This window comes from Monodelphis domestica, chromosome 2 (genome assembly GCF_027887165.1).
Source record: "Monodelphis domestica isolate mMonDom1 chromosome 2, mMonDom1.pri, whole genome shotgun sequence".
Taxonomy (NCBI): Eukaryota; Metazoa; Chordata; class Mammalia; order Didelphimorphia; family Didelphidae; genus Monodelphis; species Monodelphis domestica.
This window is the reverse complement of record NC_077228.1, coordinates 454,683,936-454,708,493: the sequence shown is the minus strand read 5'-3', so window position 1 is coordinate 454,708,493 and position 24,558 is coordinate 454,683,936. Positions and strand designations below refer to the sequence as shown.

Below are 24,558 nucleotides of genomic sequence, written 5' to 3'. Positions count from 1 at the left end.
TGGAGAAGGAAATGACCCACCACCCTGCCACATTTGCTGAGAAAACCTCAAAAGAGGTGACAGCTGGACACTACTAAATATCGACAGATATTCATAATTATGTAATAAATATCACTGGAAAAAATAGGATTCATCCAAAATATGACATCATAAAGAGTTGGATATGATTGAAATGACTAAACAACTAGCAACAATCTAGGATCTATATGAAGATCTTCAGGAAGGGGAACCTACTACATCCTGACTATCCCATTATACCATTAGATACTTATAACTGTTCGGAAATTTTTTCTTGATAGAGTCAAAATTAGCTTCCCCTCTAATTCTCCCATCCCTTCTTGTTCTAGATAATCTAATAGTTTTTCCATAAGAAAATAGAACATTTTATATATTACTTGAATAGAGCTATCATATCCACATTTTGCTAATTGACATCAAGCAAAAATGGAATTAAATTCATTTTCCCCAGAGAGTTAATAATAGCACATTTATGTAATATTCTCAGGCTTACAGAGAACTCTGAAAGGCAGGTGATATGAGTACTGTAACTCTTTTACACATATGGAAACAGCCTCAAAAGTTTAAGTAAAATGTGCATAGTCACACAGAATAAGAGAGAGATATTTTACTCTATCTATTTACATATATTTTTCCCTTCTACCTATGTATACACAAATGCTGTCTACCTCAGTAGGGCCTTGGAGGCAGGGATTTTTAAAATTTTATTTTGTCTTCATATTCCTAATACCTAGCATGGTCTAAAAACTTAACAGAGCCACTTAAATTTATGTTTATTTGTTGGATCATAGATACTGTCCATATAACTTATCCTTAATTCCTCCTTTAATTACAGTTAATGGCCGGTGGAGTCCATGGTCTCCCTGGTCTGCCTGCTCAGTAACATGTGCAGGAGGGATTCGTGAGAGGTCCCGGGTCTGTAACAATCCTGAGCCACAGTATGGAGGAAAAGATTGTGTGGGAGATGTCAAAGAACACCAGATGTGCAACAGACGGAGCTGTCCAATTGGTAAATATGAAATAATCAATGTTTCTCTTCTGATTTGGCAATGCTCCAAGCTTTGACTTGGTCTTTGGCTATAAATAATCTAGATACTCTGCTGTAGGCATTCTACCAGGGATGCTCTGAACTATAGCCATAGAGTAGTCCATCGCCCAGAATGAAGCTTTGGAATAGAGTGGATGTGACTTGGTCTTATGTTTACTTTAACATGATTAGTATTTGGAATGAAAAAGAGATCAAATTCTCCTTTGCCTCCTGTCTTCACAGATGGATGCTTATCCAATCCTTGCTTCCCTGGAGCAGAATGTAATAGTTTCCCTGATGGCTCTTGGTCGTGTGGCTCTTGCCCAGTTGGCTACTTAGGAAATGGCACTCATTGTGAAGACCTTGATGAAGTAGGTGCCCTTCCTGGTCTGTCATATCCCAAAGCATTCCCCTGCCCTCCGGATAAAATCCAGGCATCACTTGGAGATCAGAGAGTTCAACAAACCAGTTGTTTTGCTTGTTTCCCTACAGTGCACAGTTGTCACAGATGTCTGCTTCATATCCAATAAAGTTCACCGCTGTGTCAACACCAACCCAGGGTTCCACTGCCTGCCATGTCCCCCACGCTACAAAGGAACCCAGCCCTTTGCAGTGGGGCTGGAGGCAGCCAGAACAGAAAAGCAAGTAAGTAATGTAGCTGTGAGGTCAGTGGGCAAAAGATCAGCTGTGTAAACTCAGGGTGGAACACTTTCTAATGGCAACTCAGCCAAGAGCCACAAGGAAAAAAAGAGTGGGGGAGTATCTAGTCTCAGATCAACCAGGAATGAAGTGCACCTTCTGTTTGTGGGCTGGTTGGCACAGGTTGCATGCTTCATTTAGGACGGCACTTGTAAAATTATTTCGAGGAGTTTGGCTTTCTTTCCTCTTGGATAACAAAAAAAAAATTAGATCAGGAAAATATCACAGTTGAGCAGTGAGACTTAATTGGGGAAATGTAATGCAACTGTAAAAATGTAGTTTCACAAGCTCATTAAAATAAAATACGCAGAAATATCAGAGGTGAGACTGGACCCCTGATCTTTGGAGCTATTAGTCTAGCCATCTTACAGTCTCTCTATTGCTCTATAACCTGTTCAAAATACTTGTTAGCCATTTTGAATATGAAAAATTAATGTATAATAATTTGATAAGCTGGATAAATCTTTAGTAAATTAATAAAATTTCGTGAATTGATAAAATGATAAATTGTTGGAGGGTTGTATGTGCAAATTACTGCAGTTCATGTAGACTTGAGGTATCAATAATGGATGCAGCCAGCAACATTCATAAGTGTAGCCTGGACTAGAATTAAATATATAATTATAATCTTTCTATATCATTATATAATGATTCATATTATATTGATTAGACATAATTAATATAATTATATACTGATTCATATTATATTGATTAGGCATAATCAATATAATTATAATATAATATTAAACAAAATAAACAATAATATACAAATACAGATAACATTACATTTTAAAAGTGAGTTGTAGTCATCCCCATTTCTATATGTTTGACACCACTGATATAGACTGTTGAATACTCCTGAATATATACAAGAAATATAAATGTGGGGAGGAAGGGAAGTGGGGAAGAGTGTGGAGAGGGATTTAAAGATGGAGAAACCAAGATGCATCAGTACTTGTGGGCTTCTTGTCACTTAAAAGGAAGTACAGATTAGCCATAGCAAATCAGATGGATAAAGACTTCTGGTTACATGAATTCTTTTTTTTAAGTTTTCTTTATTTTATTCCAGTAACAAACCTACACATAAGTTTTCCAAGGTTATATGGTTACATGAATTCTTCTGTCTTTGTATAGTCACCCATGGCCTTGTCTAAAGGCAATGCTTTCTATGTCTTGTGCTGTGCCTCATCCAAATAGTTCTTCAGTGGGTGTTGGGGACTGATTTATTCAGATGTCTGGTATTGCAGGTTTGTGAACCTGAAAACCCGTGCAAAGACAAGACTCACAACTGCCATAAGCATTCAGAATGCATCTACCTGGGCCATTTCAGTGATCCAATGTACAAGTGTGAATGCAAGACTGGTTATGCTGGTGATGGGCTTATCTGTGGGGAAGACTCAGATCTAGATGGCTGGCCCAATAAAAACCTGGTCTGTGCAACAAATGCTACCTATCACTGCATTAAGGTAAGTGGGAAATTATAAGAATTGTGGTTAAGAAATTAAATCAGATGTGTATATATGACTTACAGAAGTCAGTTTTATTATATTGCATCATTGTAATATAAGGAGAGAAGGAGCAATCATTTATCAAATAGTCACCAACTATGTACCAGGCACTATGCTAGGTACTTATTCGATCCTCACAGTAACTCTAGGAAGCAGGTGCTATTAATTATCTCCATTAAACATTTAAGGAAATTTAGGCAGATAGGTTCAGTAGCTTGCCCCAGGTCATACATCTATTCAGTATCTAAAACTGGATTTAAATTCAAGTCTCTGGATCCCAGGCCAATACTCTATCTCCTGGGCCATCTAGCTCTTTGAGTTATTCTTATATCATCTCTTTCTCAAGTCAAAGGGATCACAATACTTCTGGGAAATAAAAATCATTTGTTTATGATAATACATAGCAGGTATGATTTTTCATATTTTTCCCTCTTATAGCCCCAATGGATTTTAGGTAATGTATCCTTTTTTTTAATACATAAAATGTATGAACATATGTACATAGGGAAAATGTTTATAGATATATCATGTATATTTTACATGTATGCTAAAATATGTATATATACATACACACTCAAATGGATTTTATTGCTTTTGAAGTTCCATCCAATGATGCAGATTGCAACTTATCCCCTCCTGTCCAGCCTGTGCAGCCCTGTGGGTTTTCATAAATATATGTGTGTATCTACACATATTTGCAGACACTCATAAATCTATGCAAATCAAGAAATATAGAAAAGATAAAAGAGAAAACTAAAGAGGAATTTGGTCATTCTAAGATCATTTCTTAACTTCTCAGACTCCATGCTCATTGGGCTTTGTTTGCCAAAGATAATCTAGTGGCAATCCAAGAATCATCAGGATAAATAGCTATGTAATTTCATACTTAATTGAGGTTAAAGTTCATGGATAAATGAAAAAAATATTAATGAAAACTAGTTATTGTAAACTTTCTGTGTATCAAACACTATATTAAGTGCTAGAGAAACAAATCACCAATACATAGTAGAACTAACATTCTTGATTATTTATCTGGAATAGAACATTATCCTTTTCCAAAGATAGGTAGGTGAGTGATTATCACAATATATGCTTGATAAATGTTTATTGATTGACTGACAATTCACATGAAATCATTAGTTATAATTTTATTTGATTATAGTTCCATAGCACAAAGAACAGGAAGTAAAATTTGTTCTTTAAGTAGAACTTTGCCCAGTAGAACCTTAAGGTTATCTGTTTCCCCCCATGTCTGTAGTCAATCAATGAACATTTATTATATCTCTACTATGTGATAGGTACTGTACTAGGCACTAAAAGAAAAAAGGCAGGTCCTGTCCTTGTCCCCTTGGGGGAGATGATATGCAAACAATCCAGATATGTGCAGGATAAATTAGAAATAGTCAACCAATGGAAAGTGATATAATTAAGAAGGATCAAGGAATTTAAACTCAGAATACAAAAAATGAAAGAGAATATCAATGTGTTCAAAAGCGGCATAGAATAATGACCATAAACATAACTAATCCATGTCATCAATACTGACTCCAGGCTAAATATGATAATATCCCATCATTGTGACCAGAAAGATTCACTGTGTAGTCCGGGGCACCTTTGATAGCTTTTTCACTCTGCTAGATCACAGATCCTTTGGATCTGAATCAACTTTAATATCCATATATTCTCCTCTGATTCTATTATCACAACATCCTGAAACATATTGGTTTGAGATGCAATATCAGAAAGAGTTGCTTCTGATCAGACAAACAAAACATGTTGAACACATTTGGAAGGGCTTACCTTCTGAGGGTTTGCTAATGGGTATGTTGACTTAGAAACAAATGTGTTTCTGATGATCATATTTTGACAATGGTAAATATTCTTAGGTGATTCCTATCTACATCCCATTTTGCTTGAGCAATATGATCTTACTTCCTTTTATTTATATATGTTACTCATATATATTGTACTCCCTAAGAGAAAAAGGGAAAATATAACATTTTTGAACAATATTCCAAACTCCAATCCATACATGCTCCTCCATCCAAACTATCTTTTTTATGGAAAATTGTGGTCTAACAGAGGTTTCCAGTTTCCTGTTCTTTGTCCCTAATTTTGTAATCTATTGGTCATTTCTAAATGCTTTTACATTTTTACAAAGGAACAGTTCCTTATTTTCTTGATTAGTTGGGTTGGCAAACCCGTAGAGATTTACAGCTTAGAAAATAAAATGATCCTTTGTCTCCATTCACCACTAAAAGGTATAAATTTCAGGGCAGAACTTGAAAAGAAATACATTCATCACTTTAAAGGTTGGCTTATGCTCATGTGCTTTTTTTTTTTTAAACCCTTACCTTCCATCTTGGAGTCAATACTGTGTATTGGCTCCAAGGCAGAAGAGTGGTAAGGGCTAGGCAATGGGGGGTCAAGTGACTTGCCCAGGGTCACACAGCTAGGAAGTGGCTGAGGCCAGATTTGAACCTAGGACCTCCCATCTCTAGGCCTGGCTCTCAATCCACTGAGCTACTCAGCTGCCCCCTCTCATGTGCTTTTTAAATAAAAGTTTCCTATTGAGGAGCCCTATCTGGCATCTCCTCTATTCACTGAAAAGTCCTGCTTTATTAAATTCATTTTATTGAAACCTGGAATTCTTTTGAAAATGATGACAACAATGAACTAAGGTTTAGAAGGGAACTTGGACACCATCAAATCAAACTCTTTCATTTCACATAGCAAATGGAGGTCTTAAAATATTAAATGACTTGTCTCAAGCAACACAAATATTATATGAATGAGAAAAGATTTAAAACACATATTATGACTGTAAACCATATCTGCAGTATTGATTCAACTTAGAAAATTAATTTCAGGATAACTGTCCCCACCTACCTAATTCTGGCCAGGAAGATTTTGACAAAGATGGAATTGGTGACGCTTGTGATACTGATGATGACAATGATGGAGTGGATGATGAGAAGGTAAGTCAATTGTTTTAGTTGCATTTCTAACCAGGTATTATGATATAAAAATTGCTTTTAAAAATCACAGTAATTGTTTTAAACATTCTGACTTTTTAGTTAATTTAAAAAAATTTTCCAAATATCTCTACATGTTTTCTCTTGGTAATCCCATCTATTCTTAGGACTCCATTTGTCCCCTGTTATTTTTCCCTTGTTTTTGTTTTTGTTGTTGTTGTTAGGATAATTACTGTATTTTTTTTCTGCTCTCAGATACCCAACAATATTCTGATCCTATATGTCCAACTCTGCTAAAATACCATCATGTGAATATCTTACTGACATTTCACAACAACAGGGCCAAAACTGATTTCATCACCTTATTCCCAAATTCATGCCTGTCTTTCCCCTGTAACTTTTCTCTTTGTTTTGTTGACACTAACTTTCTACCAATCACCCAGGCTTCTCACCATGTTGTTGTCTTCGACTTTTCCATTGCCCTCCTGCCTCACATTTAATTAGTTGCCCAACCTAGTTGATTCCAGGGCTAAGATGTTTGCCATAGCTGCCTCTTTTTTTCTGCTCCCATTGGGAAGGCAAACACCCTCCCTCAGGCTCTTGAATTTTATTGTCTAAGTTACTGGATTTTTTGTTTCTCATATTTCTTCTCTCTGTTTCATCCTGCACAATACTGCACAATAGAATATTCTTTCTAATGTATCCATTGAATATGATCTTGATTAATCTTTTTTACATCTTGATACACTTTTTAATAATTGTGATGCCTGTGTAACCTTCTCAAGGTACTATTTTTTTCTGATTGTAAAGCTTTCAAGTTAAAAAAGCTTTTCTGGTTCTTCATTGCCTAACCACCACTCATGTATCTGACTTTAGCATTATCTTGATATTTGTGTCCTTGTATTATTCTATTCTGAAATGCCTTTCCTGCCTTACTCCTTCTTATGCCATTTTATCTAGCCTCTTTCCCATTCTAACTGGACTATCTCCCATGCCCTGTTGCTATCCTTTGTTGTTCATATTCCTGTTGCAATCCTCATGCCCAGAAAGTATTCTCTCCCCACCATACCCACCTTTTGAAATTCCTTCATTCCTTTAAGACTCGGTCAAAGTTCTTTAAGTCTTTTAACTTCCTACCTTAAATCAAATCAAGATATCTCTTCTCAGTTTTATAGTATTTTATCTGGGCCTCTTCTGTTCACATTTTCCCTTGTGGCATAGGTAAATGTTTGTATTTAATACATATGTGCATATAACACAGAATAATATATGTGCTTTTTTGCCCCCAAAGTGGGTATTCCTTCCATCCATGAAGATTGTGAGTCATTCACACTTTCAAACATTCAGTAATTTTTGTTCTTTTTTTCTCATCAATCCTCCATAAAGTATCTATTCAGTGTGCTTTAGGAATTCTTCTAGGTCTTTTTGCATCTTATGTGTCTAGTGCATGAGTTTTCCAGCTGTTATTCCTTTTTCTTGATGCAGCCTACCTCCTTCCCCAGTCATTTTTTCCCTAAATGGCCTTCCTTCTATCACTGGTTATAGAAATAAGTCAAATAGGATCACTTTTACAAAGTCCTGCTCTCTTGCTTTACTGGGACATAGAGATGAACCTGGAATCTCAAAGATCTGTGAAGGAAGAGCATAATCTCTTTCATATCTTTATCATTCAAAAAAAACAAAACAAAACGGTCCTTTCCAGCAGAATCCATTTAGGGATTAACTAACCTATCTTAACCAACCATTCCTAGCAAGGAATAATCCAGTCAGTAGGTATCAAATTCTTCAGCCATAGTAACCCTTGCAACTATAGCAATATAAATACTTGGGAGAAAATAACTGTTACAACAATCATGGCACTACTTCAGTTTTTCCATCTAAATGATTCCTATTAGAACTCTGTGCTGAGAAGTAGTGATACATAGTGGATAGGGGAAGGTTTGTTTATTTAAATAGATTTAATCTTATTTAAGAATATTTTGAATTATGAATACTTGGGTTTAAAATTTTCCTTTAACACATCCTGGCTTGTTGATCCTAGAAAGTCACTTAACTTCTCAGTTCCTTAAGTGCTTACTAAGCTATGACTATAAATTACAGACAAGGTCCTGAGTGGTATATAGAGAAAGAGTTTCCCCATCTGGGAGTTCTCTGTGTTAATGACATCACAAGTCCAGTTCCTATTTGTCTAAATTTAAACTTCATTTTATATAATGTAATTGGGGAAATTATGGCAAAGATAAATTATATAACACAATATAAGAGTTAAGAATTTGATTTAAAGTCTATTGATCATTAGACTTTAAAACTAGAAGAACTATGAAATTTCTCATCTTATCGCTATCATATCTTTGACTAAACCATCTTGGCTTTATTGTTTTAATTTCTAAGGCTTTTCCACCTGACAATAAATACATTATAATAAAGTATACATAAAATAAAAAGCTTTAATGCTTAACTGAGCAACATATCAAAAGAGATATTTGTAAAGCATTTAACATAGTGAGTGGCTGACAATAGACATTATATAAATGCTATTTCCTTCTCTTCTTTTTTCCTTCAACTCATACAAGCATTTCCAACTTTGCTCTGAGCTGTTTTCATTTAAATTCTTTCTTTTGGTTTTCTAGGACAATTGTCCTCTTCTCTTTAATCCTCGTCAATCTGATTATGACAAGGATGAGGTTGGAGATCGCTGTGATAACTGTCCTTATGTACACAACCTTGCTCAGATTGACACAGACAATAATGGTGAAGGTGATGCTTGTTCTGTAGATATAGATGGAGATGGTAAGTTCTTTGTTTTTCTTTCTCACTGCATTTCATATATTTTTATGGTAAAGTATTAGAAGTAATTGCAAACTGTGATCTATTTTGTGGTGGTTTGGTGTGATGCTTCATTCATTTTATCAATTACATTTGATCAACCTAATTATCCTTAATGAAATCCTCCTCTATGTATACATACTTCTGTTTCTTATGTCCTTGTCTTCTTCTGAGGTGAATTATCTTTGGCCTTATTGAAAGAGAAGCACAAAGTGGATGAAGTTTTTGTTTGCCCTCTATAGATCTCAATTTCTCCACATTTTATCCTTCTATTTGCTTCTAGGGACTAATACCTTCTTGTCCCAACCAAATCTTGCTTTGACAAGGAAATAACTTGATAACAATGACTTATAGCTGGGATGTGTCCAAGAATATATACATTATGTTATAGAAGTGGCTGCCTGTACTGCCTACCAGGAACTATAAGTCTTCACCATTAATAATATTAATGGACATGTTTGGGGTCTTTGTCATTAACATATTTCCACAAACTCATAGTCTTGTTATCCCCCACTTTGTTTCCTATCTTATATCCCCTTTACAATATACCCGACATGGGATCATGCATTGTTGTTGTAACTTAAGGATCTCTGGAAGTCATCCAATTCTGCTTTTGAAGAGATCTTAACTATTAGGACCATTTCTCTCTTTCTCCCCCCTCCCCCTGATGTCAAAGTTGAATTTACCTTTGTAAAATGTTCACCTTTTATTCTTTGTTCTTCCCTAGGGGACCAAGAAAAACAAATCTAATATTTCTTCCATATGGCAGCCTTCAGATACTTAAAGTTAGCAATGTGTCTCCTCTATACCCCACTGGCTTCTCTTCTGCAGGCTTACTATCTCCAGTTTCTTCAGTTGAGGTCTATCCATAATACTCAAGGTCCTTCACTTTCCTGGTTACAGTTCTCAAACATTCTCTTATGTATCAGTGTCCTTCCTAAGATGCGATGGTCAGAATTGCAAAGCATGGTCAAGTTCTAGCCTAACCAGACAGGATATGGAAAGACTATTGGCTCCATGGTCTTGGAAGTGCTATCTCTTATTATTTGAATTTTACAGATAGTTTCTGAGATTTTATATGAGTTGATGGCATCTACTTATTGCAGAAAATAGGTTTCTCTTACCTCTTGTGGATATTATAAATATTCCTCTGCTTAATCAAGTGATTCCATTTGGAAACAATTGAATATAGAATTATTATTGTATAACTAGAGAAAAGAGAACATTTGCACTACATATACTCACAGGATCTCAGGCCCATAGACTGAGAATTATAAGGGATCTTAGAAGTTGTAGAGTTCAGATCTCTCATTTTACAGGTGAAAAAATGAAGGCATAAAGAAGATAAATGACTTGCCCAGGGTCATAGAGCTAGTATCAGATGTGGGATACGAACAGAGGTTTTTCTGACTCCAATCACTATATGCTATTCCTTGCTGTCTTTCAAATTCTTGGATTTCTCAAAGATATTGAGAGATTTTTGTATTTGTATGCTTATACACATTTGAGGGTGTGGGCCTAAGACAACCTCTATTTGTTGAGAGATCTGTACTAAATATCTTCTAATTATACTATTTTATTTCATACCCTCAACCTAACCATTCCCTGGAGCATCAACTAAATCAATCAAGTCTAAATACTAATTTTCCATCGTCTACACAGTCATTTCTCTCAATGCACTCCACCCCAAAATCCAGAGTTCAGCTTCATGCTGACTCTTTTGATCACAAGCACCAGGAGAACATTCTGGCAGATCTTTTCTAGCTCAGGGTAATCAATCACCATCTACTTTGAGGTCTTTTCCACTCAGACCAACAGCCGTTGTCTCTTCAGTCTATCAGGAGGTTGAAGATGTATTATTATTGTCTTTAAGCAGATGAAGAAACAGGCCCAGAGGAAGAAAGCAATCTGCAAAAAGTCATAGAATAAATATTCAAGATAGCACTTGAACTTAGTCTTCTGGGTACTATCCTAATACTATTTCCATCACAGCATGCTTATGGTAGCCTAGAAAGATTTTTTTCCACCTCTTTGATTTCAAATGTTGGCTGAGTTTTGAAACTAGCTCTAATATCTCTTCAACTACTCAGTTCCACATTTCCCCAGGATACTTCCAACTGGTTATATCAACACCATCTCATATTCAGTTTGGTTATAACAGAGTTCCTCATCTTCCCCCTTAAATTATTTTCTCATGGTTCTCACTATTTTTGGCAAAATTATGCTCCTTTTTGTCTGAAAAAAAAATCTCAGTGTTATATTGCATGCCTTTGCTATCCTTTGGTTATCCCAGGCAGTTGCCAAATCATATGACTTATTTCTATGCAATACATTCTTTTCCAGGAATCCAACATCATTTATTAAATTTCCTAAAACAAAGGACTAGAACGAAATTCTGGCAAAACTTTGCTATTGGTATTGTCCCATTAGCAATGCTAAAATAATGTAATATCCTACAGAACTCATGGAGTTTTAATGGATATAATCAATTGGTCATACAAGTTTGATTCTCCAAAGGTGTACATTGTAGACACACTCATTCAAAGACTATTCATTATGATTTATTACTCAGAAAGCCATCAAAGTGAATTATATTTTTAAAACATGAAAATTCTAAGCAATATCCAGTTAGAAATTTAATTAAATAGTCCAAATACTTGCACACATATGATATTTTTAAGTCATTTTCTTATTAAAGCCAAAAATTACTGAAAATAATTTAAGGAATAAGAAACAAAAAAAAACAGCTTTTCTTCTAAATTCAATGTGCTTCTATATCTGTCTTTGGTCATCTGCAGATGTTTTTAATGAGAGAGACAATTGTCCTTATGTTTACAATACTGACCAAAGGGACACTGATGGTGATGGGGTTGGAGATCACTGTGATAACTGTCCCTTGATGCACAATCCCGATCAGGTAAATAATTTGATTATAAGAATGAATAGAGGAAAGATGAACTATAGCTTACTCTAATAAATACTTGGCAATTGAATGAATTAGCAGACTAAAATGAATGATTTTTATTACATGTCCACCATATGGCAAAGATTATGTACTTGCTCATTATATAAAAAATGGTAGGGTTTTTTTGCAGAGATAGTCTTGGCCAAAACTTTATATACTTGTTGCAAAGTATGCATGACCTCTGATAGTCATGGACAAAATATAGTGGATTTCCTAGTCTTACATTCATTTATTCTTTAAATACCAACTCTGGATTTGGTTTCCAGAGGATGCCTTTGAGCATATTGAGCATATAAATAATTTCTGTGGCAGTTGAAAATAATAAGGGTCTTTAGACTCATGGTATTTATAATATCATAGTGAGGGGCGAAGAGGCAGCTTAATATTAATATCAATAATTTGTATGGCTTTTGTGCTTCCCCCACCCTTTCACTAAAATGAAATTAATAACTTACTCATCTTGTCTGTTGATTTTGTTAGACTGATGTGGATAATGACCTTGTTGGTGACCAGTGTGATAACAATGAAGACATAGATGAAGATGGCCACCAGAATAACCAAGACAATTGTCCCTACATATCAAATGCTAATCAAGCTGACCATGATAATGATGGCAAGGGGGATGCCTGTGACTCTGATGATGACAATGATGGCATTCCAGATGACAGGGACAATTGCCGACTTGTTTTCAATCCTGACCAGGAGGACTCAGATGGTGAGTGCACTTAAAAGGAGTACAATTCTGATTGTTGATTTTTTTTTTAAATTTTGGTGGGAAGACTTGGTTTTTGGTGTGTGTGTGTGTGTGTGTGTGTGTGTGTGTGTGTGATCATTTATAAGCCAGGAAGTCTGTCTATTAGTGTGCTTATAAAAACTGGCAAAAGACAGATAGATATTAATGTGATGAAATCATCTTTAAAATTATAATGGAAAAAAGACAGTTGCTTTAGATATCATATGGAACTGGACACATGAAATGCTATTTGTTTCTGCATGACCTGTCTGATACATTGCCGACATGTTGCTGTGTTCACATTCTTAAACAGATGCTAAACCTCAAATGTGTATGTATTTGGCAGTAGGGATAGGTAATGTCAGTGTTTTCATAATTTATAAAGGGTTTGGTGATCTTTGAGGAACCAGTCAAGAAAGAGATGAACTGTTGCCTGGGGAATGATGCTATTTTCTGAGACAGAGTTGATGGGAATTGCTAGGTAGCTAGATTTCCTTTTCTTTTTAAATTGGCAGAATATAAATCAGAAAAATGTTACAATGTACAAATGTTATAATACAATTCTAATGCTGTAAAAATGGATATTTGAACCCCGGACTCCAATCCCCAGAAGTCCTTGGCCACTTCCCAGAAAGCTTTGTAATCTCACTGAGATCCTCACCTGGATGAGATCAAAAATTTCTATTTAAACTGGTTGTGAAGCCTACCTTGGCACTCCACCTAGCAGGCAAGATGTGAGTGGTGGTGAATGGGCTCTCTGGGCCTAGGCATGTGTTTTTCTTATTTTGTATTTTCTCTAATTCTTAATCTTCAATAAACCTCTAAAATATAATACTTATAGCAGAGAAACTAAATTTAACTGCTACAATGCTCATTGAGGAAAATAGTTTTAGAGGGAAAAGTAATTTGCATGAACAAATTATGGGCTCTTTTAGATACATGGAGATAAGAAAAGTTGTCTCAATATCACTGGTAGCTATGTGGAGAACTCCTGACCATGGCTCTCATTATATACTATCTAGGTAAAGAGGAACACAAAAGTTCTTATATATGACCCAGGTTAAGTCAAGGGTACATTCTTTAAATCCTATGCCACTCAAAGGACCCATTCTTCCAAGAACGTATAGCAAAGAATCCCTGATACTGTCAGCCAATATTTATGGTAAAAAAGCACCCCATATGAAGATAGATTTGTTCAAATCCTAGTTTTGTACACAAGGATTCATCCTGTGAGCATTGAAAAGGAGTTTGGAGTAGTAGACCCTAGTATTATCATAAGTATTAAGGCAAATAAGTTCATGAACACACAGCTGTCCAAGATTTGGAGTTTGTCTTGGGATATTACCAAGTAGGATGGTCTTGGAAGCTTGCATGCAACTCTGAAGAATCTAGTCTCCTTTTCCCAGCAGCTGGATTGTCTCCTTTGCAAAGCATTTAATAAGGGTCCTAGGCCCATAGGATTATAGATTTAGAATTATAAGGTAATTTAGAGTTCATCTTGTCCAACCACTTTTTAAATATATATATATATATATATATATATATATATATATACATATATATATATATATATATTAGGGAACTGAAACAGATAGATTAAAATGTGACTTTTTCAAAGTCACATAGGTAATAAATGTCAAAGCCTGAATTGAAACTCTGTTCCTCTAGCTCCCTATCTAGAACTCTTTAAAAAAAAAAACAAAAAGAAAATAAAGACAATTCATTTAAAAAAGTCTTCTCCATATTTTTTTAATTTGTAGAATATGATTTCTTGCACTGATGTCTTGAAAATTGAAAGGAAAAAAAATTTCCAAACATATGGATTTAAGAAAAAGTAGAATGGACTTCTTTGCAAGATAGTGTGTTTCTTCTCACCTGAGGTCTTCAAACAAAGATTGAATGTGGGATATATCATAGATGGACTATTTGTTCAGGATTCAATTCCAGGATTCAGGGATTCTCCAATATTTTTGGCATAATCTCCTTACAGACATGGTCCTTGAGTTTGACTAATAACATGTTTCCTTCTTGTGTCCAAGACTATAATATTGCTAATATTATGGTATGAGTTCTATGAAGCTCAAGTAGTTCATCCCAGTGCTCCCAACTATTTTCTCACACAAACTGTCCCTGATAAATTTGCCAGAATTTGTCCAGGAAGTAAATCCTAAGTAATACCAATTCCCTAGTTTAATAATTTGACCTAGAGCAAGGGAGAACAGAAAATTAGGGGGAGGAAATTACAAGTTGAAAAAAAAAGCAGTATCACCTAGGAGGTTAACAACAGAATAAGGAGTAGAATGCAAAAATCTCTGACATTATTTTGATTTATTCTAGGATAAAAGTTCATTAGAGATTTTGCTCCCCCACCCCATAATGTGCTATTAATCTCTGTTGATTTATTTAGCACACTGTCATCTTTGATGTGTGGGCATGTGTGAAAAGATGGAATGAAGTAGAGAGGAGGTAGGGACACTATGATGAATAAAATATTCATACTGATTGGTGTGGAAGTCCAAGATCAGGAATATGGACTTTAAGACTCTCCAGAAGCTTAACTTCTATTTTTAGAACATGTTAATTAACTTCAATTACACGAAGAGTGGTTAAACATTGCTCTCTTTTGATTAATTAGGGTTCCTTTTCTTTCCTTTCATACAGGTGATGGAAGGGGTGATATTTGTAAAGATGACTTTGACAATGATAATGTTCCAGATATTGATGATGTGTGTCCAGAAAACAATGCCATCAGTGAAACTGATTTTAGAAAGTTCCAAATGGTGCACTTAGACCCTAAGGGAACAACCCAGATAGATCCCAACTGGGTAATTCGTCATCAAGGGAAGGAGCTGGTACAGACAGCCAATTCTGATCCTGGTATAGCTGTAGGTGAGTTTCCAAACAAAACATCACACAGTTATTATCTTTGAGTGGATGAAAGTCACAGAAGATACACATATTGCTTTCTAAACTATGTGTATGTGGTGGGTTAAGTGTGATATTTTGAATATTCTTGTAGATTGTGTGCTGTTTAAAATCTTACTCACTAGTCTCATCACTACAATAAGAAACGAACTGTTAATTTTTAATATTAAGCATATAGTTTTATATTTTGAAACAGTATTTGGAGTAATTGAGCATATTTTATGCAAAAGAGGAGAAAGCATGATATTTACTAACTTTCATAACATAAGAATTGGTGCAATTTTGTTTTTCTTCTTTCTAAGAGAAAATGAAGGAGAAAAAAGGGACAATGATGACTATTCTTTGAGAATCATTGGAATATTAAATGTAGTAAAGTTTTAAACTTTTATAGAAAGGAAAGGAGTGAAGGATGATTTATATATCTTGGATGTAACATATTGTTTTTCATTTTCATTCTAATGCCTTCATGGGTAGCTAAAACTCTAAAGGACCAAATTTAGGTTATCTCATGAAACCTGGCGACCAGTGTCAGGGAAGCCAGGCTATAACTATAAAAAGAAAGACTTTATATAAAACAAACTTACAGATAGTGTATAATACTAACAAATGGACAAGAGAGGATAATGTGAAATTTCAATTCCTGACCATGTCACTTAAAAAAAAGACAGAGGATAATCCTTTTATGATGGCTTAGATGTCACCTTGTCTTTAGACATGGATATGGGAATCATTGTGGTATAGTGGAAAGAGTGCTGTTCATAGAGTCACGGGACTTGGATCTAGATACCAACTTTCATATTTATTTTGTCATGTAATCATCAGCAAATTGCTTAATATCTCAGAGTAGTAATTTCTCTCTCTGTAAAAGAGTTTTCACCACACATTGTTATCTCATAGGGTAGGGTTCTTTTGGGAAAATGCTTTAAAATTTTTGGAGTATTTTTAATGTGAATTCTTATCATTATAGACAAAATTGACTTTGTATATATTTTTCGCTTCCCAGTCTCATGGTATTCAAATAAAAACAAACAAATAAAACAGCAGAAAGCCAAAGACCAGAATTAAAATCAAGGGCATATGTAGCCTTTCCTGAATTTTCTTAAACTTGAAAGAATCTTCTCTAGCTTTCTAATTTCATAGTACATTATTTATATCTCTATTACAGGACTCATCACATGTCTGGTTATTTGCATTCTTATCTTATCTCCCCAGTAGGCTATAAACTCATTGAGGTCAGGGGCCACACCTTGTTAGCCATTGAATCCTTTCACAGCACCCAACACATCATCAATCAGGCAACAACTATTTGTTTTGCTAAGTGCCTTCTACAGTAATGGTTGAGTAATTGTTGGACAAGTCAACAAAATTAAGTGATTATTTGTCTTTTGAAATTATTACTCTCTGACAACATGTGTTTGATTTGAATCCAGGTTTTGATGAATTTGGTTCTGTTGACTTCAGTGGCACATTTTATGTCAATACTGACCGTGATGATGATTATGCTGGGTTTGTGTTTGGCTACCAATCAAGCAGTCGGTTTTATGTTGTAATGTGGAAGCAGGTCACCCAGACTTATTGGGAAAACCAACCCACCAGAGCTTATGGCTACTCAGGTGTATCACTCAAAGTGGTAAATTCCACCACTGGAACTGGAGAACATCTCAGGAATGCTCTATGGCACACAGGAAACACAGAAGGACAGGTAAGAATATTGAGATCTATAAAGTGAAGTCATTGATTGGTAGAGGGAGATAAATACCTGTTTTCTCCTTCAGCTTCTTGGAGTTATATTTTCTATGAGAAATGGAATCTTTAAAGTTCCTGTCCTCTTCGATTGGAACCTCTTTATCCCAGTTATCTTATAGTTGTATAGGTATTTGGGAAACAGTGCAGTACTCAAAGACTAAATAATAAGAATCAGCTTGCATATGAAACATACTGCTTCTTTTTATATATGCTATTTCTCATAGAAAATCCTAAATAATAGTTATTGTATTCACTATCAACTCTGTTCAGTAATAACATTTTTTCTTTTATATTTCTAGGTTCGTACCTTATGGCATGATCCCAAGAATGTTGGCTGGAAAGATTATACTGCCTACAGGTGGCATCTGACTCACAGACCCAAGACAGGTTATATGAGGTAAGGAGGCCTTCAGTTCTTCTGGTTTCTTTTCCATTACAAAGTGCAATTTATCTTTTTGTAGCTTTCTCTCACTCTTTCTCAAAAAAGATGAGCAATTTAAAGATTAATGGATAAATTCACTTATTAATAGTATATGCTGATTTCTTGGAATCTGAGATTCAAAATATACTTTCTTTTAATGCCCAGCCTCCCTATGGTGCCCAGTTTAGTTTAAATAAATGTCTAAAAATAAAGTCAGACTGGAGAGTGTATGTGTGTGAGGGGGTGCAGGGGGGGGGACAGGGAAGGATTGGGAACAAGGGAGAATGACAGAATTAGCAGTAAATGGAATGGGTAAAAGTGTGAGGTAAACAATACATAATATAATTATTCAAATAGATCTGGTTTGTGGATAACATAAAGTTGTAGTTAATATGTTAGAGAAAAAGAAACTTAAAGGTAACACCAACCTTATCTATGAAATAAGATTTGCTTCTTTCACAGAAACTTTTCTTTCTGGCATGACAAAATGTCTGTGCTGTAAAAAAGATTTTTAAATCAATTTCCACTAAAAGTTAGGGTGATAAGACAAAGAAAGTCAAACGGTGAAATGAATAGCATAGTTAGTCATCAGTCAATAATCATCCAGAAATAACAATAACTATAATTAGCATCATATAATATTTCAAGAATTGCAAACATGTATTATTTCATTTGATTCTTATAATAACTCTACCTGACAGCTACTAATATTATTCTCATTTTATAATGAGGAAACCAAGTCAGAATGAGGTTTAGTGACTTTACCAGGATCACTCAGTTAAGCGGAGGCAAATCATTGATTGTAAATTATTTTGCTAAGTGACATTTAGAGTTCAGAATTAATATATATATATATTCAAATAGGATTTAAAACATTTGATTTTAATAACTATTACTAATGATAACCAATAAATATGCATGTTTCTCCCCCTGATTGTTTAATCCTAACAAACAGAAAAAAATTTTTTAATTAAAAAAATAATTAAAAACTCAACAAATGAAAAGAAACACTACCTTGATAATACTTTTCATGCATTAAATGAATGCACATCTTTTGAATATAGTTTGTTTTTTTAAAAAGAAGGCCAAGAAGTTAACTTTTCATCTCATTAGCCAAAATTTTCTGCATTGAAATACCAGACAGATTAACACTGCAGTCAGGTTGCCTGGAACACATATATTACTCTAGCATATTTAGTTATGGTAAAAATAAATTTTTAGAAAAGATGGGAAATTCCTCTGGTGACTCATTGGAATCGAGTAATGTTTTTGTCTCAGCCATATGCTTCACAGAGTTTTATTTGTGTGTCTAATAAATGGCTTATGGCTAATGGCCAAGCAAGAGTGGGGAATAGTTTAGTGATAATCAGCATTGGTTCAAATAGGTAGAGAACTAAAGCATTTATTATAATAAACACTGTCCCAAGAACATCAGATACAAACACCAGCAAGCAAGAGCATCCTACAATTCAAGGAACTTATATTCTAATCCAGGAGCTAAAAGACTAGGGGCTGGGTGGAGGATCTAGGAGAGATGATGTGAAAATGGCAGGGAAGTGATGTGAAGGTATGCTTTAAGGCAAGGTAGGACAAAAGATGAGCTGTCAGAGATCAGCTCCTGAGGGAGGAGTCCAAAGTTCCAATGAGACAGGGATGAAGAAGATGGCCAGATGTTAGGCAGTATGATATGGAGATGGCTGAAAAGTCTAGGTCAGATGATCTGATAATTCTCAGAGGTGGTGGCTTAATATTGCTGAGTCCCAGACTAAAGATGAAATAGGCTTATCATGTATTAAGAGTTTTTATAGAGGTAGCACAGTATAGTGAAAAGACCACTACTAGATGCAGAATTAAGAGTTGTTGGGTTGCTAGTCTCCTCCTGACAATACTAGGGTGTGACCCATGGGCAAAGCCCATAACTTCTCTGAGCTTTTGTTTCATCATCTGTAAAATTGAGATGATACTACCTATTGGGAGGCAGTATACTATACTCAATAAAGAACTGATTTGAGTCAGAAAGATGAGCATTTATGTCCAACTTCCGATTCTGAGCATATGAACCTGACTGCTTAATCGCTCATTGCCCCAGACAACTCTGTAAGACCGCATCAATTGCTGGTGCTGCTCAGAACCCATAAAGGGAGTTTCCTTACTAAACATTTCCTATGGCAATGAAATCATAGATACTGTCAATAAATAAAATATCACTTATAGTAAGTACTTGACTGAGTTATTAGGGAGTGCTTTGCAGAATGTAAAAAGTAATATACATGCCAGTTATGATCATGTTAATTGGAATCCTGAGATGAAATGAAATAGTATAAATGAAGCACTCTAGAAACGCACAGTACGAACACCAGCAATTATTACCGTATTTTTGTGTGTTCTCTAGAAAGCTAATTAAACTTTTATTGTTTCTTTTCCAATAGAGTTTTAGTACATGAAGGGAAGCAAGTCATGGCAGATTCAGGACCAATTTATGATCAAACTTATGCTGGGGGTCGGTTAGGTCTTTTTGTCTTCTCCCAAGAAATGGTCTTTTTCTCAGACCTCAAATACGAATGCCGAGGTAAGTTTTGGTGAACTTTCTTTGGAAACAGTTGACTGTCCCAGAGGTGTATTATAAAAATGTGCCTTTTTTTTGCTTGGGCTATAATGAAATTAAATGAACATATTAAATAAATCTTTTAGGGGAGAGGGGCTCATAAATGGTGAAGAAAAAAGTAAATCTAGTTAGGGAACATCTGTGCCCTCACTAAAGGACAATAATGAAGAGATGTCCCCTCGCAAATTTTCACATTTATCATGCAAGGTCCTGCTGTCTGTGTGAAAACCTGTCAACAATGACTTAGAAGAGGGTCTTTTCTTGCATGGAGGATATTCAGTCGACTATATTATTTCATCTGAAATCTCACTTTTCTGCTTGCTCGGAAAGGCAAAAGAATTTATTTAAAATGGGAACATTTTGCATGAGAATTGTAATAAAAATTTTAAAGAAAGTGAGTCTGTGGGAAAAATTCAAATCACTTGGGAAAAGTTTTTATTTTTTTTAATTGGAAGCCCTAAGAATTTTTTAAATATAAGGAATTGCACTATGTATTTTTTGAGTATCTAAGTTTCTTAGAGATGGAGTGACAGTGATAGACACCCAGCCTTGGAATCAGGAAGAATTTGCTTCACATCTTGCCTTGCATAGGTAGTGACTGTGTGATTCTGGGCAATTTAACCTTTCAGTTATAAATTGCAAAGACTATAAGCAGTGCCACTCTCCATTTAAATGGAGTTTTCTCTTTGAGAATTTCCTGTGCTAATGAAATAATAGGTGAAGTACAAAAATTCCCTATGAAATAACAGTAGAAAGTACAAAGATAATTGAAAATTCATAAAGACCTCCATGTTGTCTAATGGCTATGTGGGAAACTGTCCTATATAACTTGAGCTATAATTAAGTCACTACATAACCTTAAGACCATCTATCAACTGGTGAGGAGTTAAAAAAGAAATGCCTTTTCTCTATTGTAATATCTTATTGAGAATTTAAACTTTGAAGAGAGGAATCTTATGGACAGGTGATGTCCCTTTAACATCCAATCATATTTAAATGATAGCATCAAATGTTATATCTAGATGGACTTCAAGAGTCCAAGTCCCTGCCTTCAAGTAGGTCAGATATTTTCAGAGATGAGATGAGACGCCTGGGGATCAGAGAATTTGGTTAAGGTTGTAGAGCTAGTAATTGATGGAGGAAGAACCAAAATCCTTACTTCTTTCTCTTGGTGAGCTCATTCTCTTTCTTTACATCATTCTGTCTCCTAAAACTTCATGAATTTTCCCCATAAGCTTATATTTGCCTACTCTTGCAAGGCATTGCATTTTACATACAGAATAACATGTCCTAGGATTTAGACTTAAAGACCACAAGTCACTTAATTTTTATGGAGCTTATCTAATGAACCAATTGGACTAGATGCTTGCCGAATCTATGATCTAATGTTCAAGTCTATATATATCAAGTCTTCCTTCCTCTTATAGATAGGGTGATGAGGCTCGTAGGGGCAAAGTCAGTTAACTTGTAAATTGTCACTGTTAATTTACTTTATCACTTTTTCTCCTTCCAGATGTCTGAGCAAGGGATGATGCCTTTCCAGCAAAGTACTGTATGTGCTGTGTGTAACTTAGACACCTCAATTCATCACGGTACTTCCAGCTTCTCTCTCTGTGCCTCCTCCTCCTCCTCCTGCTCCTTGGCCCTTTCCTCTGAGTGGCCTTTCATCTTTCCATTCCCAGGAGTGGCTCAGCCAGTCCTGTGCCCAAGTGCCTTCTGAGAAGTAAGATCAAAAGGACATTAACACAATGGCTAATGGCCAATGTGCCATAGAAGCAAAATAGAATATGTTAGAAACTCTCTGCAGAGGGAAAAAAAATGAGCAAGACTATGTGTGTCACTGTTTTTTGTTTATTTTAAAAGGATGACGTTTACATGTAAAGTGTAATTACTTAATGAATTTATGTATATGTAGCTGAAGAGGATGCTGAGTATAAGCCTTGTCTTAAATTAAGCAGAAAATGAGTGCTAAACCACTTCTCAATCCAGGACTGGCTTCCAAGAATACATCAACCAAGAATGAATAGGAGGAATTAAACCAAGGCTGTAGTGCTTCAACAAGAGTAAGGAAGGAGTGATAAGGTGGTATAAGGGTCACAGAAGTCAGAGTAATGTGTCCTCCAACTGGCTGGGGGGGTTCTGGAGGAGAAAATCCCATGGAAAAGAACCAAGACAACCCACACTTTCAAAGAAAGCTTTCTACATCAAGACCAGGAAATACTTTCCATAGGGTACCTAGCTATAGGTCCTCATTTAGTCAAAAGCTAGGCTCTAGAGTTTGGAAGAAAAGTCAGCCTGGCCAAAACAAAACCCGGCTATGGGAGTTATTGAAGCAGAGCATCCCAACTTATGCCTCCAATCATTGTTGTAAATTCCTCTTTTTTATCTGTGGTTTTCCATTCTCTGATTTCATGTGGGTTGTTGTTTTTCCCCTTTGATACATTTTCCCAATCTCTGCTGCTGAAAAAAGAAAAAGAAATAAATAAAAGAAAAAAAAACCAAACAAATGCACTTTGACATGTAAATCCTGATCTGATCCGGGCTTTGCAAATGATGGCAATGTTACTGTTACCTTGTTTGGTAACACATTAAGGTTCCAATTATAAATGTTTGTTAATATTTATTAGATGATTATTCAGATGCAGCCATGTTCTCTAATAACTTATTTTAAGCATGTCATTCATTGCCTTTGTAGTACATTTTTGAGAAATAAAAGTATGATCATATAGCAATGTGTACATACTGCTAAATCAGTGTATGTACCTCTCAAAATATATAACTTGATATTATTTTGTCATAAACCTTGCTATTGATTACCACAGGATAAAATAAATAATAATAAAGAGTTTATAAATGGAGCCTTTATATATATAGTTATCCCCAAATTTAATTCACTATTTTATACTATCATCTGCCTGTTGTACATAGGATGTTTTCTTGATTGAATACTGAAGGGAAACCAGCATTTAGTTTAACTAGATCCACCAGTTAATCAGTTATTCACTAATGTAAAATTGTTGAATATCTTTTTTTTTCCTTTGCATTAAGTTGCATGTACTTTCTGCACAAGAAATACTTTCTGACCAAACGTCACATATGGACTAGAAAAATTTCTCTTGCCTGGCCCTGGGCAAAAATCTCTCTCTCCTTATCTTTTTCTTTCTTATGGAGATTTTTATTCCTGTTAACAATAAGAAATAATCCATTCTTTTTGACATTGTTGCACATTTTATTGCATTTTCATATTAGCAAATGTTAAAAAATGTTTCTGATGGTTACTTTTATTGTGGTTTAGGTTTTGTAATGTTTGCAGTCTTTCTCAGTTCATGCTTCTGGTTTTTGGAACTGTATCCTTAATTCCAAGTAAGGGTGGGGGAGACTTCATTAAATGTCACAGTTATCATGGCTGTGTAGGATTTTGGTTATTGGAAGTTGTTTGATTGAAACGCTACATCAATGTGGGACAATGATGTTAATATTTAGACTGTACCATATTTTCCTTTGTAAATTATTTATGATGTTTTTCTTTTAAAAATTCCTCCTCGTACAGATTGATGAAACTGCTTTGTTTTGCCAAAGACTGTAAATAATTATTTATTTGTTTACATGGACAGAATTTTACCATTGAAGTCCTTCATTTAGCTAGAGACTCATGTTTATACTTTAAAAAATTAACAATGAAAAATAAATTGTAAAACAGTTTTATATAAAATCTTTTCTCTTTACCTTTTTTTTATAAATTGAAAGGATTCTTTTCTTCTCAGGGGATAGAAAGTGGTAAAAATGTCAAAAAGGAAAGACAACTTTTGTTACCTAAATAAGCCTGTTGCTTGGTTACAGGTTGCTTCAAATGTATTCTTCATCTTGTAAACTATAAGTTTTCTGGCCCTTAAGGAGATGCTCTATTTCTACACAGGTCTCATAATATCCCATGGAACCTCCCAACACTGCTTATGATCCAATCAGTTAAAAATTCACCCCTGCTGCTTCTTGTCATTGTCAAACAAAGTAGGGAGCAAATTTTTCACAGTGGATATTGGCAAGCATCATGAGAGTGATTCAGACAAATTGTAACAACACAAGGGACACCCCTCACTAATACAAGCTGTA

The 24,558-nt window shown here is 35.0% G+C and overlaps 1 protein-coding gene across 1 annotated transcript in view; it reads left to right on the top strand.

The window, feature by feature from the left end:
* THBS2 (thrombospondin 2) overlaps positions 1–24,160 on the top strand; it is a 47,529-nt gene extending 23,369 nt beyond the window's left edge. Inside the window, exons 10-22 of the mRNA XM_007484919.3 lie at positions 854–1,027; positions 1,289–1,416; positions 1,538–1,690; positions 2,992–3,210; positions 6,123–6,230; positions 8,858–9,017; positions 11,852–11,970; positions 12,499–12,733; positions 15,413–15,640; positions 17,107–17,378; positions 17,722–17,819; positions 20,273–20,412; positions 21,962–24,160. Coding sequence (XP_007484981.1) covers positions 854–1,027; positions 1,289–1,416; positions 1,538–1,690; positions 2,992–3,210; positions 6,123–6,230; positions 8,858–9,017; positions 11,852–11,970; positions 12,499–12,733; positions 15,413–15,640; positions 17,107–17,378; positions 17,722–17,819; positions 20,273–20,412; positions 21,962–21,969 — 2,042 coding nt within the window. The 3' untranslated portion in view covers positions 21,970–24,160. The remainder of the gene's footprint in view (positions 1–853; positions 1,028–1,288; positions 1,417–1,537; positions 1,691–2,991; positions 3,211–6,122; positions 6,231–8,857; positions 9,018–11,851; positions 11,971–12,498; positions 12,734–15,412; positions 15,641–17,106; positions 17,379–17,721; positions 17,820–20,272; positions 20,413–21,961) is intronic.
* Positions 24,161–24,558: the final 398 nt, after the last annotated feature.